Source organism: Oncorhynchus masou, chromosome 14 (genome assembly GCF_036934945.1).
Source record: "Oncorhynchus masou masou isolate Uvic2021 chromosome 14, UVic_Omas_1.1, whole genome shotgun sequence".
NCBI classification, from domain to species: domain Eukaryota; kingdom Metazoa; phylum Chordata; class Actinopteri; order Salmoniformes; family Salmonidae; genus Oncorhynchus; species Oncorhynchus masou.
Genome location: NC_088225.1, coordinates 3,360,483 through 3,379,839, shown reverse-complemented (window position 1 = coordinate 3,379,839; position 19,357 = coordinate 3,360,483). Strand labels below are relative to the sequence as shown.

The 19,357-nt window shown below is 41.1% G+C and overlaps 1 protein-coding gene across 1 annotated transcript; it reads left to right on the top strand.

Annotated features, from left to right (window-relative positions):
* The first annotated feature begins 15,227 nt into the window (after positions 1–15,227).
* On the top strand, positions 15,228–17,456 carry LOC135553671 (homeobox protein Hox-B1-like). Its single transcript, XM_064985627.1, has 2 exons — positions 15,228–15,858; positions 16,810–17,456. The coding sequence occupies exons 1-2, from the start codon at positions 15,228–15,230 to the stop codon at positions 17,115–17,117; spliced, it is 939 nt and encodes a 312-aa protein (XP_064841699.1). The 3' UTR covers positions 17,118–17,456.
* Positions 17,457–19,357: the final 1,901 nt, after the last annotated feature.

Sequence of the window (19,357 nt, the reverse complement as noted above, 5' to 3'; positions counted from 1 at the left end):
AAATGGATTAAATATATTTTCTCTCCGCCATCTACACACAATACCCCATAATGACAAAGTGAAAAAATGTTTTTTTTTTTTTTGCAAATGTATTGAAAATGAAATACAGAAATATTTAATTTACAGAAGTATTCACACCCCTGAGTCAATATGTTAGACTCACCTCTGGCAGAGATTACATATGTGAGTCCTTCTGGGTAAGTCTCTAAGAGATTTGCACACCTGGATTGTAAGATATTTTCACATTATAGTTTTTAAATTCTTCAAGCTCTGTCAAGTTGATTGTCGATCATTGCTAGACAGCTATTTTCAAGTCTTACCATAGATTTTCAATTTAAGTCAAAACTGTAACTAGGCCACTCAGTAACATTCAGTGTCATCTTGTTAAGCAACTCCATTGGATATGTGGCCTTGTGTTTTAGTTTATTGTCCTACTGAAAGGTGAATTTCTCTCCCAGTGTCTGTTGAAAGTAAACTGAACCATGTTTTGGATTTTGCCTGTGCTTAGCTCTATTCCGTTCCTTTTTATTCTAATAAAAACTCCATAGTCCTTGCCGATGACAAGCATACCCATAACAGGATGCAGCCTCCACCATGCTTGAAAATAGGAGGAGTGGTACTCAGTGATGTGTTGTGTTAGATTTGCCCCAAACATAACACTTTGTATTCAGGACATGAAGTTCAGTTCTTTGACACATTTCTCCAGTTTTGGAACATGTTATATTCTGTACAGGCTTCCTTCTTTTCACTCTGTCATTTAGGTTAGTATTGTGGAGTAACTATGGTGTTGTTGATCCAGCCTTAGTTTTCTCCTATCACAGACATTAAACTAGAACTGTTTTAAAGTCACCATTGGCCTCATGGTGAAATCCCTGAGCGGTTTCCGTCCTCTCTGGCAACTGAGTTAGGAAGGATACCTTTACTTTGTAGTGACAGGGTGTATTGATTCACCATCAAAAGTGTAATTAATAACTTCACCATGCTCAAAGGGGTATTCAAAGTCTGCATTTTTAATTTTTACCCATCTACCAATAGGTGCCCTTCTTATCAAGGCATTGGAAAAACCTCCCGGGTCTTTGTTTGAAATTCACTGCTCGACTGAGGGACCTTACAGATAATTGTATGTGTGGGGGATAGACATGAGGTTGTCATTCAAAAATCATGTTAAACACTATTATTGCACACAGTCATGCAGCTTATTAAGCACATTTTTAGTACTGAACGTATTTAGGCTTGCCGTACCAAAGACTCAAGACACTTCATCTTTCATTTGAATTCATTTGTAAAAATTCATAAAAACATAATAACATACTTTGACATTGTGGGGTATTGTGTGTAGGCCAGCGACACAAAATCTACATTTAATCCATTTTAAATTCAGGCTTTAACAACAAAATGTGGAATAAGTCAAGGGGTGTGAATGCTTCCTGAAGGCACTGTAAGCTTAAGACAACAGTGTGAGGTATCAAACTCTGACCCTATTCATCAATTTGTTCTTTGATTCGCATGGATCCTTGTGACCACAACATTGTTGTTATAGTAGATATGCAGTTGAAATATCATATTAGGATCATAGCAACACAGATTTCATATGAGATTAAAGTATGATGTAGGGTTTGACATAATCTCATACAATGATGGAATAAAGAGTCACTGAAAAGTGGGAGAACTCATCACATTTCTTCTTCGTATTGCCTGAATTCAACAAAGGGATTGCTGATTGGAAATGAGCGACTCCAAGACTTTGGCTGGTACTTTCACGGTTTGATCGTAGAAGCCGCAACATCAAAGAGCTATATTTCCAGGATGGAACAAGACAATGTCCTGTGAGTTGCTCCTGACACATCCGAGAGAGAGAAATGGTAGGCAACAGCCTCAAGTGATGCCGGAGAGTCACGTCATATCACATCTGCATGGTGTACACCTTGTGGAATTACACCGAGACTCTTCCTCGACACAGTAGTACAGGTAACGCTTCACATGCAGTTCTCCTTCCATTGTGCATCTTTCGATAGACAGAATTACGATCACTCAAAATGACATTTCTGCTAAGAAAGTAGGCCTAGCGTGTAGAAATACATCATCATTAGGCCTACACACGTTACACTCCACTCCATATGACTACTCCATGTATAACTATGTTGTAGTATAGTAGGTATTTACACAGTTATTACCAAATAAATTGAAATGATATGTGATGTTTGGGCAGCTTTCAAATAAGGTTATAATGGTATGGAACATAAAGTCTAACCTTATAAAGTACACTGTATATGAACATGATGTCGCCATTCACTCCTCCTGGAATTCCCCTGTGTTTTCCCAGGTGGCAATCTGAGGCGATAACATTGGTTGACAGCCAGATAACTATGGCTGCGGACACATTGTCTCAGCCCACGACTGCCGATGTCCTTCAAACGCAACTGGGGCAATCCGTATAGAAAGAGGCGCAAAAGCAAAGAAACAAACAAGCTGTGTTTGAGAGCCATGCAAACCCTGCTATGAATTGTGACACATGTTTTGACTGGCTAGAGACAATACTGATTCAGTAGTTCTCCATTGTTCCGTAACAGTCTTTGTGTCTCATCATTCCGTAGCCTCACCACTGTGCCAGACTCCCATACACATTCACTCACTCACGTGTATCAGGTCAGAGTTCAGAGGATATCAGAAACTGAGGTTTCTGCCACCGTTTAAATAGGAATCTCTCAATGTACAGTAAAGACGGTGAAAAACAGTGGTAAACACTTGACACTGTACTTTACATTGCCCTCAGTTACTCTATAACCACTATGGTAACCTCTGATCTGTAGCTTCTCAGCATTACACACACAGTAACGGAAGAGAAGTAACAGGCAACAAGACTTGACAACTTGACATTTGATTTGGTGACCGACCCAATTCTGTTACTACCAGCATCGTTGACATGTAGTTATGTGAAAAAAAGCATGTTGCAACTAATAAGCATGCATATATCTATATCCTGCAAGTTTTCCCCACCTCACACACACAAATTGACTGTGTTGGAATTGGACTGTAAGATTCCTCACATTTAGCCTTTCTCAACATATCGAGTTGAGAACTTCAACAGCCTACAGCTGAGTGCATTGTGACCAAATGAAATATGTCTGACTTTACCATAACGCGCCTGGAGGAGCCTATAGAAAGGGGGGTTGTGGGAGTGGGATTTGGGAAGGGTCATATCCTGTGGTCTAGAACATGGGCGGAGAACCGTGCTGCTGGTGAGCCAGGATTAGTCCCCTCTGTCAGCACCTCATTCAGAACCTGAGCAGCCATACGAGATGACCTCATCCAAACTAAGGCTTCCATATGGCCATCCACATCATGAGGGAGAAAACTAACCAATCAAGGTTGTTTTTGTGTCATACTTTGACGTGATTGTGGAACACACAAAAGACAATGGAGAGTTTCAACCAAGAATCTGTGACACTTGAGAATATCACTATATACCAACCCTTTTTTCTCTCCTCTAGTCTTGTTTGTTTCCTGGTTCCTGGTGGAGAGTCGTTCTACATTGCTTCAGTGTTAACGTAATAGGCTGCCTACTCAGCAGTCGAGAGGGAAATCTCCTCATCCAGTTGCTTATCACATTCCACGCTTTTCGGGAAAGACAGGGCCTGCTTCCAGGAATGCTGTAATGGGCCCGGAGGGTCATGTGACTGTCTAAAAGCCCAGAGTGGTTCTCAGACCGCCCACTGTATAACGGGAGGATCCGATAACACAGCGCTTAGGGAATAGGTCAGCGACATTTCAGCAGTATGGCCATTCGGTATAGGGGCATTGTTTAACAAAATCAGTAGGTCTAGGTGTCATGATATGGCCCATACACTGTCAGAAAGTAGAAGGACTCACAGAAGCTGACAGGCTCTTTGAGGAGTGTGTCTCACACAAAGTGGGTTTAGTCAAATGACGGAGCTCTAACCAGGTCAAAGGTCATGGGGTCCTTATCGAATCAAACTGTTAATATTTACGATGAAGAGAAGATGGCATAGCAGGTTATTGCACTGAAGACACTGACTTGCAATAAAGCAGTAGATCAACAAATATTTTTTACCTGATATTGCACAAATTAAATCTGCTAATTTGACACATCTGTTTGTTATATTCAATATTAAAATTTGGAAAATATAGAACTAAATATATAATGGTATTTTCAGAGCCATATACACTGAGAGTACAAACGTAAGGAACACCTTCTCTTTCCATGACATACACTGACCAGGTGACAGCTATGATCCCTTATTGACGTCACTTTTTAAATCCACATCAAATCAGTGTAGATGAAGGGGAGGAGACAGGTTAAATAAGGATTTTTAAGCCTTGAGACAACTGAGACATGGATTGTGTGTGTGAAGTGCTATTCCGATCGTGAAGCGGCAAGACAAAATATTTAAGTGCCTTTGAACTGGGTATGGTAGTTGGTGCCTGGCGCACCGGTTTGAGTTTGTCAAGAACTGTAACACTGCTGGGTATTTCAAGCTCGATAGTTTCCCGTGTGTATCAAGAACGGTTCACCACTCAAAGGACATCCAATGTGGGAAGCATTGGAGTCAACATGCGCCAGAATCCCTGTGGAACAATTGACACCTTGTAGAGTCCATGCTCTGACAAATTGAGGCTGTTCTGAGGGCAAAAAGGGTTGCAACTCAATATTATAGGAAGGTGAAACTAATGTTTTGTACACTCAGTGTATAGCGATGTAGTCTATGTCGCGTTGGTTATACTGTATTAGGACATCACGATATTCAAATGTGTTTTATCACCTGTTGATGGACGTCATTTTCTCCCCTGAGATACTGCAACACCCATCACAATGGTGTTGCCACCGAGCACTGTACAAATTGTTACATTGAGTGGCTGGATAGACAATAACTGTGGTGACAGCAGTTGACTAATCATCCCTGAGAAATACCTTACTCTGAAGTATTGACACACAGCGTGACAGGTACCATTATGAAATGAAAAACTAGCTGTCAAAACGGACTTCATCCTCGCTTTGTGAAGAATAAAAATTGCTTCAATGTCTTACCATCTGGTTTAACTACAGTAAATCAAGTCAACATAAGCCACAGTCAATTGATACAAAGGCCGGAATAACTATCTTTTTTAAAGACATAATGAAGGACAAAGAACAAAATAAGATACATATCTATCTGAAGGGTAAGTTAAGAAGATGGTGTGGAGGGAAATAATGTATGGGAAATACAAGAAAGCCCTTTCCTACAATAAAACAATTTTAAGAGGACATTAGGAAATACTGGTAATGTGATGTCATAGAACAGTGGCAGCCGCTGGTTGGCTGAAAACCCAGTGAGCAGGGTGGTTGGAGTTGTCAACAAAGCAGCATGACAGAAATATGATGCCATATTTTTCAACAACAGCATAAATACACCTATTTAACTTTTGCATGTAAAAAAAAATGAATGACCACTGCTGCACATGCGGACACTGTTTTGAACAGATTAGATTATACTATTCAGAATGAGCGGCCAGCTCACGAACTAAGGAGTACACAATGGAGTACTCAACAAGCATGCAGATGCAATAAGTGAAAACACAATATCCCTAACTGGGGATAGCTAGCTGACATAATGTCATAAAGCATGATGTGCTAGCCAGTTAACTTCCACTCTGAAAAAACGTCATATTTTTGAGTAACTGAAATATTACTTTAGAAAGACTTGAAATTGGCATGGGAGCTCACTAGCTAGCAAAGCTACTAAATAGCTAGCTGCTTATCAAAGGTCAACTGGTTAATTTGACAAAAGAAATGACTGAACTATTTCTCAATGTTTCTCAAAATGACTGGAGCTGGCTAATTCATTTGATCGTCCTTTGCGCTACACCCCCGGTTTTATGCTGTTTTTCGTCGACACAACGTGTCGATCTCTCACCCACAGTAAAACCTGATGAACAATCAACTTGGCCAGCCACCGTCATGGCTTTTCTGTCCTCCCAGACCTGCGAGGAGAAAGTTCTAGCTAGTGTATCCCTCTGTCCTTCGACTCTTGTCGGTTGTAGTTGTCCGGTTTATCAGGTCCCAGGCTCCCGTGACTGTTATGATTATTTATTTACAAGTTAATTACAGTTGGCTTTTTGGTTTAGCGCCATCTGTACCTGATAGACCAGATCTAGTCTCACATGCACATTTGGTGCAAGAGGCTTATTGGGAGGGAGAGCAGACCCAGATGTTCTGACGGGACTCACATTTGAGCGACCCAGGACAGTCCAATTACTTTGCGCTGTCACAATTTGTGCTAGAAAAATCTGTGATTTTCAGTTCCCCCTCATAGCAAATAGCTGGCAACACAATCCAAGTAATGTTTGCATGGCCTATGCACCTGCGGAGCTGCTGGCAGTCACTGAGGGGCAGAGTAGTAAGTAACTGAACAGCTTGTTTTGAACAAACAGGAAAATATACACATTTACCACACTTCTATGAGCAGTTAAAACATACATCAATGAATTATGTAATATACAGTACCAGCCAAAAGTTTGGAAACACCGACTCATTCAAGGTTTTTACTATGTTCTACATTGTAGAACAATAGTGAAGACATCAAAACTATGAAATAACACACATGGTATCATGTAGTTAGCAAAAAAGTGTTAAAGAAAATCAAAATATATTTTATATTTGAGATTCTTCAAAGTCGCCACCCTTTGCGTTGATGACAGTCGACACAACAGTCGTCCTTTGGTCTGATGAGTCCAAATGTGAGATTTCTGGTTCCAACCGCCGTGTTTTTGTGAGACGCTGAGTAGGTGAACAGGTGACCTCCACATGTGTGGTTCACCAAACCTCAACCCAAATGAGATGGTTTGGGATGAGTTGGACCGCAGAGTGAAGGAAAAGCAGTCAACAAGTGCTCAGCATATGTGGGAACTCCTTCAAGACTGTTGGAAAAACATTCCAGGTGAAGCTGGTTGAAAGAATGCCAAGAGTGTACAAAACTGTCATCAAGGCAAAGGGTGGCTACTTTGAAGAATCTCAAATAGAAAATACATTTAGATTTAACACTTTTTGGGTTACTACATGATTCTACAATGCACAAAACAGTAAAGATAAAGAAAAACCCTGGAATGAGTAGGTGTCCAAACTTTTGACTGGTACTGTATATATTTTTATACAAAAAAGTGTTTACTTATTTTCTTGGACCACCCTAATGGGCGGGCCGCCACTGTCATAGCATCAAAAACATCAAGCAACCACTAGCTATCAGAACATGACCCTTTGCAGTATCAGATCTAGCCAATGGTGGAGACAACTATATGGATTCCATAGTGACAGGATGCCTGGCCACATTCCTCCAACATTTTCATCAATAAACCACAGCTTGTTACGGTAAATTAATAGTATAATAGCGCCTTCAGAAAGTATTCATACCCCTTGACTTATTCCACATTTTGTTGTGATAGTCTGATTTCAAAAAGGATTCAATAAAAAAAAAAATCTCAGCCATCTACACACACACACACACACACACACACACACACACAATACCTCATAATGACAAAGTGAAAACGTTTTTAGAAATTGTAGCAAATGTATTGAAAATGAAATACAGAAATGTCTCATTTACATAAGTATTCACACCCCTGAGTCAATACTTTGTAGAGACCCGTTTGGTGGCGGTTACAGCTTTGAGTCTTCTTGGGTATGTCTGTATCAGCTTTGCACATCTGGATTTGTAGATTTTCTCCCATTCTTCCTTGCAGATTTTCTCAAGTTCCGGTAAGTTAGACAGGGAGCAGCGGTGAACGGCAGTCTTCAAGTCATTCCACGGATTTTCAAATCAGATTCAAGTCCAGGCTTTGGCTGGGCCGCTCAAGGACTTGCACATTCTTGTTCTGAAGCCATTCCAAATCAAATCAAAGTTGATTTTTCTTGTGTGCCGAATACAACAGGTGTAGTAGACCTTACAGTGAAATGCTTACTTACAGCCTCTAACCAACAGTGCAAAAAGGTATTTGGTGAACAAAAAGGTAAGTAAAGATATAAAAAAAGATATATACAAAGACAGCGATCCTTTGGCTGTATGCTTGGGGTCATTGTCCTGTTAGAAAATAACAATTCCCCCCAATCTAAGGTCTTGGCACTCTGAAGCAAGTTCTCAAACATTGGCCTGTATTTAGCTCCATTCGTTGTTCCCTTTATCCTTACCAGTCACTGCAGCTGAAATGTATCCCCCATAGCATGATGCTGCCACCACCATGCTTAACAGTGGGGATGGTGATAGACGGGTAATGAGCTGTGCCTGGTCCCAAAAAGCCCAGATTGGGGAAGTGCTGGAGAGATTGTTGTCTTAGCAGGTTCTCCTATCTCAGCCAAGGGACTCTGTAGTTCTGTCAAAGTGGTTATTGGGTTCTATGTTACCTCCCTGACCAAGGTAGTTTGTGCACTGTTGTTTAGTTTGGTTGGACGGCCAGCTCTAGGCAGAGTCTGGGTAGTTTCATATTTTTTTTCGACTTCAAAAGGATGGAGACCACTGTGCTCTTGCAAACTTTCAACACTCTCGAAATGGTTTAATACCCGTTCACAGATACATGCCTCATCACAATTTTATCTTGTAGATATACGCACAGTTCCTTGGACTTTGTGAGTTTGTTTCTGCTCTGACATGCTCTGTCAACTGTGGGACCTTACATAGACAGGTGTGTTTCTTTCGAAATAATTTCCAAACAATTTTATTGGCCACAGACGGACTCCAATCAAGTTGTAGTGACATCTCAAGGATGATCAAAGGAAATTGGATGCACTTGAGCTTCATTTGGAGTTTCATAGCAAAGGGATGTGAATACTTATGTAAATGAGATATTTATGTGTTTCATTTTCACTTTGTCATTATGAGGTATTGTGAGATTTTTTTTTTTTATTATTTTGAATTGAGGCTGTAACAAAATAAAATGTGGAAAAAATCAAGGGGTATGAATACTTTTTGAAGGCACTGTAAATTAGGCAAATTAGAGAAGCGTTATATTAGTGATTCGGTATATTGAGCTTAAAGCAACTTGTCCATATCACCAGAATACTACTAGACTAACTTATGCATGCGACACACACACACACACAAAAATGAATTTCTATCATTCTGAATACCAAAACACATAGCACCACACTTGAAAAACATTGATCAACACTACTTTCACATACTCAAAGCTTGTGAGACAAAATGCAAAAAGCCAAAGCTGTTTGTGTACAGTACACAGAGTGAGTTGACATCCCTGAGAGAACACATCAAATAAACGTTCTTTGCTTGGATAGAGCTGAAGGACAGTAGCTTTGCATGTAGGTAAAGATTGTTGTTCATATCTGGAGGTGGCAGGACATGTCTGAAAATAAGGGTCCATAATGGTTCGGGGATGGTGGCATCTCCACGCTCAGCCAGCTGAAACGAAAACAGCAGGGTATACTGACGGAAATCGCTTAGTGCCATTTGCATCGTCATTTGCAAAAACACTTCTGCAGGGTCATTTGGACTGTGTCTCAAATGACACTCAATTCCCTATATTGTGCATTATGGGATCCTAATGAACCCTGGTCAAAAGTAGTGGACTAAATAGGGATATAGGTTATAGGGTGCCATTTGGGATACAGACTTGGTCAGTGCCAGATTGCGGCATCGGGGCACTTGAGGATAGGAGATGATGCCACTGCCACTCTGTAGAGTCAGAGTCTGGCTGCAGTGACATTGCTAACAAAACAAGGCTTGTAAGATTGTGATGTGATGATTATGATTTTAGCCGCCCATCTGCATCTGTATGATTTAAGTCAGCTAACAAAACAACAGGGCACAGCCTGCTTTGGGGATCAGACTAGTATCCACCAACAGCATAGAAGGCCACATACAGATCTAGAATGGAGACTGCAAACAACCCAAGTGGGTGTTCCAAACCTCCTCAGATATATTTGCCCCCCTTTCGACTCCCCTCCTCATCATAAGGACTCACGCGAGCCACAACACCAATGTAACAAACCCAGGTCTCCTGTGTGCAACCAAACAGTGTTAACCTGCTAAGCTGAAGCTCAGGGAGTCAACATACGTACATTGGAAGTCGGCAGTTTACATACGCCATAGCAAAATATATTTAAACTCAGTTTTTCACAATTCCTGACATTTAATCCAAGTAAAAATTCCCTGTCTGAGGTCAGTTAGGATCACCACTTTATTTTAAGAATGTGAAATGCCAGAGTAGAGAGAATGATTTATTTCAGCTTTTATTGCTTTCATCACATTCCCAGTGGGTCAGAAATTTACATACACTCAATTAGCATTTGATAGCATTGCCTTTAAAATGTTTAACTTGGGTAGCCTTCCACAAGCTTCCCACATAAAGTTGACAGAGCTGGTGTAACTGAGTCAGATTTGGAGGCCTCCTTGCTCGCACACGCTTTTTCAGTTCTGCCCACAGATTTTCTATGGGATTGAGGTCAGGGCTCTGTGATGGCCACTCCAATACCTTGACTTTGTTGTCCTTAAGCCATTTTGCCACAACTTTGGAAGTATGCTTGGGGTCATTGTTCATTTGGAAGACCCATTTGCGACCAAGCAAGACTGATGTCTTGAGATGTTGCTTCAATAAATCCACATAATTTTCCATCCTCATGATGCCATCTATTTTGTGAACTGCACCAGTCCCTCCTGCAGCAATGCACTCCCACAACATGATGCTGTCACCCCCGTGCTTCACGGTTGGGATAGTGTTCGTGGGCTTGCAAGCCTCCCCCTTTTTCCTCCAAACATAACGATGGTCATTATGGTCAAACAGTTCTATTTTTGTTCCATCAGACCAGAGGACATTTCTCCAAAAAGTGGGATCTTTGTCCCCAAGTGCAGTTACAAACCGTAGTCTGTCTTTTTTATGGCGGTTTTAGAGCAGTGGCTTCTTCCTTGCTGAGCGGCGTTTCAGGTCATGTCGATATAGGACTTGTTTTATTGTGGCTATAGATACTTTTGTTCCCGTTTCCGCCAGCATCTTCACAAGGTCCTTTGCTGTTGTTCTTGGATTGATTTTCACTTTTCGCACCAAAGTACGTTCATCTCTAGGAGACAGAACTTGTCTCCTTCTTGAGCGGTATGAAGGCTGCGTGGTCCCATGGTGTTTATACTTGCGTACTATTGTTTGTGCAGATGAAGGTGGTACCTTCAGCTGTTTGGAAATTGCTCCCAAGGATGAACCAGACTTGTGGAAGACCACAATTGTTTTCGGAGGTTTTGGCTGATTTCTTTTGATTTTCCCATGATGTCAAGCAGAGGCACTGAGTTTGAAGGTAGGCCTTGAAATACACACACAGGTACACCTCCATTTGACTCATATTATGTCAGTTAGCCTATCAGAAGCTTCTAAAGCCATGACATTTTCTGGAATTTTCCAAGCTGTTCAGTGTATATAAACTTCTGACCCCTTGGAATTGGTATACGGTGAACTATAAGTGAAATAATCTGTCTGTAAAGAATTGTTGGGAAAATGACTTGTGTCATGCACAAAGTAGATGTCCTAACCGACTTGCCAAAACTATAGTTTGTTAACAAGAAATTTGTGGAGTGGTTGAAATATGAGTTTTAATAACTCAAACCTAAGTGTATGTATACTTCTGACTTCCACTGTAGTTCTTTACAGGTCTCAAGCAAAGTTACTTATCATGTGAGCATGGTGAACGAGACATAATGGTCTGGGAAAATCAAGAGGTATTAGGGCTATGCTTCAGCGGCAATAGAAAGTCTTATAGGAATTCCTGACTCATTCTCAAAGATTCCTCTTTACACTTGGATCTGAAGTTTTCCTTATCTGGAGTCAGCCCTGGAATCTTTCACTGACCAGTAGACCAACTAAAGGGGGGGGGGGGGGGGCAAGGGAAAATCATGTTGAAAACACAACATAAAGAGATTTACACAACTTCCTCCACTTTCTAGTATTGCACCTTTTTTTAAATTCACTGGGCTATCAATATAAGTGTATTCACGTTGTCGCCACATTTATTGTTTCTTGCTGCTATCCTCCCTTATAAACTACTAATGTAGCCAGCCTACTATTGTCATGATAGTGTTATTATGATTACATGTGAAATCAAATAGATTCTAATGTTATCGTTTCGAGTGGTACTAGAAAGATAACTTTTATGCTCCTGAACAGATAAGACAAGCTGGAATGGGACTCTGAAAAAACATCGCCAAGAAGAAATCGAACTCCCTGTTGTTACGTCGTCGTACCGCTAGGTGGGTCCTACCAGTGCCATTACCATTTGCTTGTATGGCCGTATCTGTTCTGTTTGTTAGCAGTTTTCTGTAAAAGGATTACACGCTGGGAAGTGTTGAAAAGGGGGCAATGATCAGAGCGTTCGATTCTAATCCCTGTTCACATTTGCATTTGAATTCATCTTTAGATGAAGATTTCAAGATTTCTTTCTCCATGACCTTTTGTTAACCTTGCAGCTAACTGGTGATTTTACCACAACAGCAGAAATGTAGCCTGTTTCCTCAATGGCCTGGAAGACTTTACCGTGTAAATTACAAATTGTGTTAAGGTAAATTATATGTTTATTATAAACTCACAAACGTGGATATATTGGAGAGCATATTAGCTATTAAAAATAGTTTTTCAATGATCCAACAAAGTATTTTCATAAATAAAACGAACACAAACGATCGAAGGAATTCGTAGCCTACGCATAGTCAGATGCGGCCGTGCGTAAAGTCCATCCAATAGGAAAATGGTCCATTCAATGGGAAAATAATGAATATTTAAAAGTCGTTTCACATAGCTATTTAGTTTTATTTGGAGCGTAGCCTATTACACAATGTGTCATGTTTATTCTAATGGATTGTTGTTTTGTATGTTAACAATTGTTAGTGTTTATTGAAAATTACCATGTAAGAAATAGGTCTACTATAACCACAAACAAATACAGCCTAATGTGGGCAATTTTGTTTACACCTAACTTTTAAATCGTTTGCAGGCTGCTCATTGGTGGAATGAATAGCGTTTGGACATTTTTACCTTTTCATTGTCAGTTTGAATAACTTTGCCAAAGAAGTTCGAATACAAAAATAAGTAATGTTTTATATGAAAGTGAAGGATAGACATGTATGGATTTGATTGACTTTACTGCATAGCTAGTTTAAAATGTGTTTTATTTCATAACATATTATTTTTAATTAAAAAGACAACATCACAGATTAGAGTTGACGTCTAACACAGTCGATAACGAATATAATGTAATCTCGCCTGTTTTGCAATGAATAAACAAAGAAATTGTGAGTTACAAAAACATAGCTATTTAGAATAAGAACAGGCTTTTTAAGAGTATATAAAAGTATTAACCTCTAGTGTAAAACTGAAACTGAAACAAGAAAGCAAATGCAAGATAGTGCATGATTTGTATTGTTGTTATTGAGGCGTTACAACGCTCCTCAACTAATGATATGGGTCACTCGTCAGGAGCAGTGTGTTGAGTGTGTGCGTGAGGGGATGGTGGGGGTGAGCAGGTTGAGATGAGATTTTCTCCTGAGAAATACCAGGCCTGGTTGACTTACTTGCAATCAATGTTTTCTGAAGAAACACGCTGAGGTTAACCAAAATACTGATTTCTTCCCCCCGATAGAGTCAATGACAAAATGATTGTAACTGAGTAGACTACTAAACCTATAAAGATAGACTATATAACCCATTAATAATATTTAGAAAACTAAATCTAATCAAATTTTATTTGTCACATACACATGGTTAGCAGATGTTAATGCGAGTGTAGCGAAATGCTTGGACTAGGACTACTTTTGCAGTGAGGCATCATATCGAATGGCACTCTAAAGGTTGTCTCTACTAAACCGATAAGTACATTTGAGGGGTGATGGCTAAAAGGCTGGAATACTCTTAAGAGAGAAAATACATCACCAAGGTAAACAACAAGCTACTTGGTTTGAACTTTTGGCCACGCAATGCAACCGTACGGTTCTCGTGGATGCGAGCCCAACAGTAAACATCCTGACAAGTAACAAATGACTGTGGGCGTGGTATTGTTTAGTCCCTCTTGTCCACCATGTATCAACGAGCAAATATATTGGAGATTCTTCATTCTCCCTCTGAGCGTGGGCTGCTTCATGAACAGACTGACTTTCTTACCTATTGTCACCACAATTAATAATTAGCCTTAGACTACTCCACCTACGCTTGTTGACGACTGGTCTAGACAACTCATTCACTACACTTATTGATGGGGTCCTGGTTGTTATGGAATGTGGATGAAAAAAATATATATCACATGTCAACATAAGTAGTATGTTCTTAAAATGCTCAGTAATGCTTATTCTGCCTTTCTTAAATTGCAACGTCATGTTAGTTCAGAATATAGAACAGAAAGTTCCATTCAACACTTATGAAACTGTACATACAAAGGACTCTCCGAATCAGTGAGAGAAATCCTGACTTCTTTCTGCTGGCCCGGGGTTACCAGAAGGCTTGCTGTCGGCCTAACCTCGTTTCTGTAATAGATCAGCTCATTGATTCAATTAGATAGGCCAATGCAGGCTCGGGACCGAACTGAAAACGATGGCGTCACTTCCAATTCGAGTGTTAAACAGATTTCAACCCAAAAACAGATATTGGGTTCTGTGGTGAGCCCTTTTCGCTTGGGTCAGAAATATCTAATGATATTACGCAGTCCTCTTTGTGTAACACGGACCACGGAAAACAGTGGATTTTTATGTATTTCGTTTTAGCAATAAGCAAAGTGCATCCACCTCTCACCATAGCCCAATCCTCTGATAGGCCTAACCAAATGGATGTCTACTTTAAGTATAAGGGAATAGGGGAGAAACGAAATGGGGGGGGGGGGGGGGGGCGAATTTCCAACTCTTTCTTTATTTCTCTGCCGGTTCGGGAGAGGTTTCTTCAGAGGGGTTTGACATATACGTGCTGTTATCAGATTGATGGGCCGGTTTGATTGAAGTGGCTTTGTCATGCAAATGTCAGCTACGTGATCGATGATCGCAGTGCGCTGACAAACTTCTGGAGGTCCCCCTCACCATTGGCGCCGTGACGGCACACGTGACCAGCAGCTGAGGTTAAAAAAGAGTTATAGGGAATCCCAGGGTGACTGCTCAGGGAGGTGAGCGCTTCTTTTTTTCCCTCTTCCACATGACATACCGAGAGGTTGCAGGGTAGGAGGAATCCCCCGAAACGCAGGTTGACCCTCCGTCATCAATTTGCACATGGAGAATTCTAGAATGAACTCTTTCTTAGAGTACTCAATTTGTAACCGTGGGACGAACGCCTACTCACCCAAGTCCGGATACCACCACTTGGACCAAGACTTCCAGGCCCCTTTTCACTCGGGCTCCGGCACAACAAGTGACAGCTATAACGGTGATGGACGGCTTTACATGGGAGGTAGCGCACAGGCGGTTGTGGCTCAACATCAGCACCAGAGCAGTAGCTACGCGCATCATCACCAGCCCCATCATGCCAGCATGGTCCTTCCATATGGCAGTACAGGCACTGCGGGATATGGGGCGCAGGCGTGCGCAAACCCGGACTATGGACACCCACAGTACTTTATCAACGAGCAGGAAGGGATGTACTATCAATCATCGGGCCTTTCCGCCTCCAATGTAGGCCCCAACTACGGCTCTCTGGCCGTGGCATACTGCGGGGCGCAGGGGGCTGTCCCCGCGGCACAGTACCAGCACCACGGCTGCGAGGGCCAGGACCACCAGCGGGGTTATTTGCAGAGCACCTATGTTGACATTTCGGCCTCACAGGAGAGGGAGAAGGACGCAGAGCAAACACCACAAGGAAAGACTTTCGACTGGATGAAAGTCAAGAGGAACCCCCCTAAAACAGGTGAGATGGAAGAGTCCAAAAAAACAATCACACTGACCCATGCACGAAATCGAAAGGTTCTTGTTAGATAATGTAATTCAAAGTTCATTAGGTGACCCAGTCAACCAGGTGACCCAAACATGTCGACCCACCGCTCAGGTAGACTACTGGGCGTGATAAGTAAATGCACATGCACTCTCCAGCCCACTATCGCTGATCCACAACATATGGGGATTTCTCAGCACCATTCCGGGTCACAGTGGTATCTCTGACCAGACATGCCTCTGGTAGATTTGCCCGATGTGTTATTTTCTCCCCGTCTACTCAGCCCGTGCACTAATGCATCGAGCAGACGTGCTTTCTTACGCCCTAGGAAGTGCCCCAACTCTGTTGTCTTTAACTTGTCCCAGTTCTCGTTTTTGTTGGTCTCCATTGTATTCCCCGGCCTTTCCTTCCTCGCCATGCTTGGCCCGTCTGAACTGAGTTTAACGACCCACGTTTCAACCTCACTCAGTAGGTCTGCTGCTGTGGTCAAAGATCGTAAAATGTTACGGTCGGAATATGGAATTACACGTATCATATGCGTTTATATCTCCCCAAACGTGGAGCAGCTTTATTTAATTCTTCAGGAGTGAGTAATGGGAAAAGAAGGAGGAGGTTGAGTCTGAACTTGCCTATATACAGTAGTCAACAGTTTGGGACGTGAAATGGTTGGGTGCGTAATTGATGACCCCTTTAGTATGGCATTATTCAATCTTAATTCCAAATAAATATTTTAATCATTAAGAATGATTTATGCGGTAGTCACACTTTTTTTCCCCTTAGGAGCTGAAAAATAGAACGATGGATTGGAGAATTTAATATGACTTCGAATATGGGACAATTTTCCTATTTTACACATACAATTTTCATATTTTAGGCATCCAATCTATTCCACATACTAATGCGTTTCTCCCCCTCTTTCTCTCCCAGCTAAAGTGGCTGACTATGGAATGGGACCTCAGAACACCATCCGCACCAACTTTACAACCAAACAGTTGACTGAGCTCGAGAAGGAGTTCCACTTCAGCAAGTACTTGACGCGGGCCAGGCGCGTGGAAATCGCCGCCACCCTCGAGCTCAACGAAACGCAGGTGAAAATCTGGTTCCAGAACCGCAGGATGAAACAGAAGAAGCGGGAGAAAGAGGGCCTGGCCCCGGCCTCTAGCACGGGTTCCTCTAAAGACCTGGAAGACAACTCGGACCATTCCAGCTCCATGTCTCCCAGCTCGGAGACCTAATGGACCAAATAAACTGCAATTTGCAGGCACTGAACATCAAAGTGAGGAACTCGAATGTGAAAAAAAGTTGATTGATTGATAATAAGTCAAAACATTCCTATACATGCTTGAATATACTATTCAACTTGTTATGCTACACGTCTGTAAGAGTAAAAAAAAAAGATTTAAACTCAAATAATTACTTCGAAACGCACATTTCGAGAGAGAAAAAAACGAGGTGACAAAAGCACAAATGTGGAGGAAGTGTGCAACATCTTTCCACCCCACAAAATCAGTTTGGATGTAAAGGGTCGTACATCTTCATAACCACGACTATTGGAGTGATGCACTTTTTTGCATGTTTACAAATCTCAAAGCGAGCCTTATAACAATGTTTATACAGGGAGCCTCTTGGCAAAACATAGTATTGTTGAATTTGTTTCTATTTTGTAGTGTTTTTTGGAATTCATTATTTTTTTTGGTTCTTATTTGTATAGAGGTTTTGACATGAAGCAACTTTACCGTCAGTAAGTAAGGTAGAAAGGGTTCATGTGCTACTGACTCTGCACTATGGAATTACAGGGTATTACTTTCCAGGAGAAGTTGTGTTGACTTGGCGGATGTTCTTTAATTAAAATATAGGGTAAAATTACTCATTTAAACACGAGCCGGTGGATTACCCAATGAAATTCAGTCTAGTAATGTTAACACATGTCTGTATAGCCTATTGTTATTGTATACATACCAGACGTGAACTAAACCTATACAGGGAATGGTTCACGCAAGATGAAGTTATCCAAAATGACGAATGATGATTAGAGGGAGTATTTATATTATTAAATGGCCAGAGGATAGAACACGTTTATCATGTCATACAACGAAAAGGAAAGTTTATTGCAACGTTTAACACCTGCCTGAGTGAAACCAACTCGACAATTCACTTTTGAATTGGGCCTTTTTGGATAAATAAGGCTGTGACCTTTCCAGTAGGGAGTCAAAGGTTTTGATAATAGGCGAGTGGTCTTGCGAAAAACAGGGTTCTCTGAAGTTAGTAAATAAAACTACGGTTAGGCCTACATTTCTATTTCAAGGCAATAGGAGTGAATTGTACTATTTGTTTGTGCAGATCGACTGAGTTGTATTAGTTAATATCTGTTTTACATGTTTTTGGAAAGGATCTCAATCAATGCTGGTTCATCTCTGTCTACCTCAAATAAAAAGATATTACAGATTGTTTTGTTAGTAATTCATGGTAGATAATCATTAAGACCAATTATAAATGTACTTATCTTGATTGTAAAAAAAAAAAAGTATATTCCATGAGGCATGAACATGGGCCTAGAGTAGCCTATTTGTTGCCATGGTCGATTCCTTTTGAATGAGTTTTTCCCCAACATGTGTGATAGCTAGTACATCACACAAGAGACGTACAGATTCTAAAGTATTTCAAATGGTATTACTGCGTACAGTAAGCCTACCCTTGGTTTGACCCCCGTGGAACTTACGAAACTAGCCCTACAAGCCCAATAGTGTTGCCCTGCACTCTGCGTGGGGTGTGGAATGCTGCGGTGCATTCCGGGTGGCACATGCTGACCTTTTTACCCATGGACGCCTCTGGGATATCTAAACATGTAAACATACTCTCCTCTCCCCAAGTCGCTCTCTACCACACACTCTCCGTGTATGCTCAAATCAAACTGGCGCGAACTTTGCACTGTTTATAACGTTCTCTGATGGGTTGGAGCGGTAAACTCACGAGAAGAAGAAAAAAACGCATTCTTTAGCGTGCAGTGTTTGTTTGTCCATGTTCAGGCCTATCAAGGAGCGTCTCTCTCGGTCTCATCTGCAGCTATGACACTGCTGTCCCCATGCATGACCCTATAGCAGGTGAAGACTAAAACAGACGTCAACTGGGAATAAAATGGAGTAATATACTGGTGTAGACGGCCAGCCTAGATTTATATACAACGCCACAAGCCCCCCTCAATGCTGTTCACTAAACAATCTTCTGATAAGAAGCCAGGTGTATGATAATTAGGTATACATAGAACAGAATATATGCTATTTCAATTATTAGTACCATGCAGGTATGTCACAATACTGTGGTAATACAGACCACTATACTTGTAATAAAATAAAAACCATGTTGGAAAGTTGAATTAGTGACATTGTTTGGCTATTTTAAACACAGACCATTGATCAGCAGGCACATTTAAATAGGAATGTAGGGGTTCTTTTTTGACTGTGTGTGTCAAGCTCAA

Coding starts and splice junctions, on each gene's coding strand:
- LOC135553671 (XM_064985627.1), top strand. CDS start 15,228: ATGGAGAATTCTAGAATGAACTCTTTCTTAGAGTACTCAATTTGTAAC. Junction 15,859..16,809: donor GAGGAACCCCCCTAAAACAG/GTGAGATGGAAG, acceptor TTTCTCTCCCAG/CTAAAGTGGCTGACTATGGA.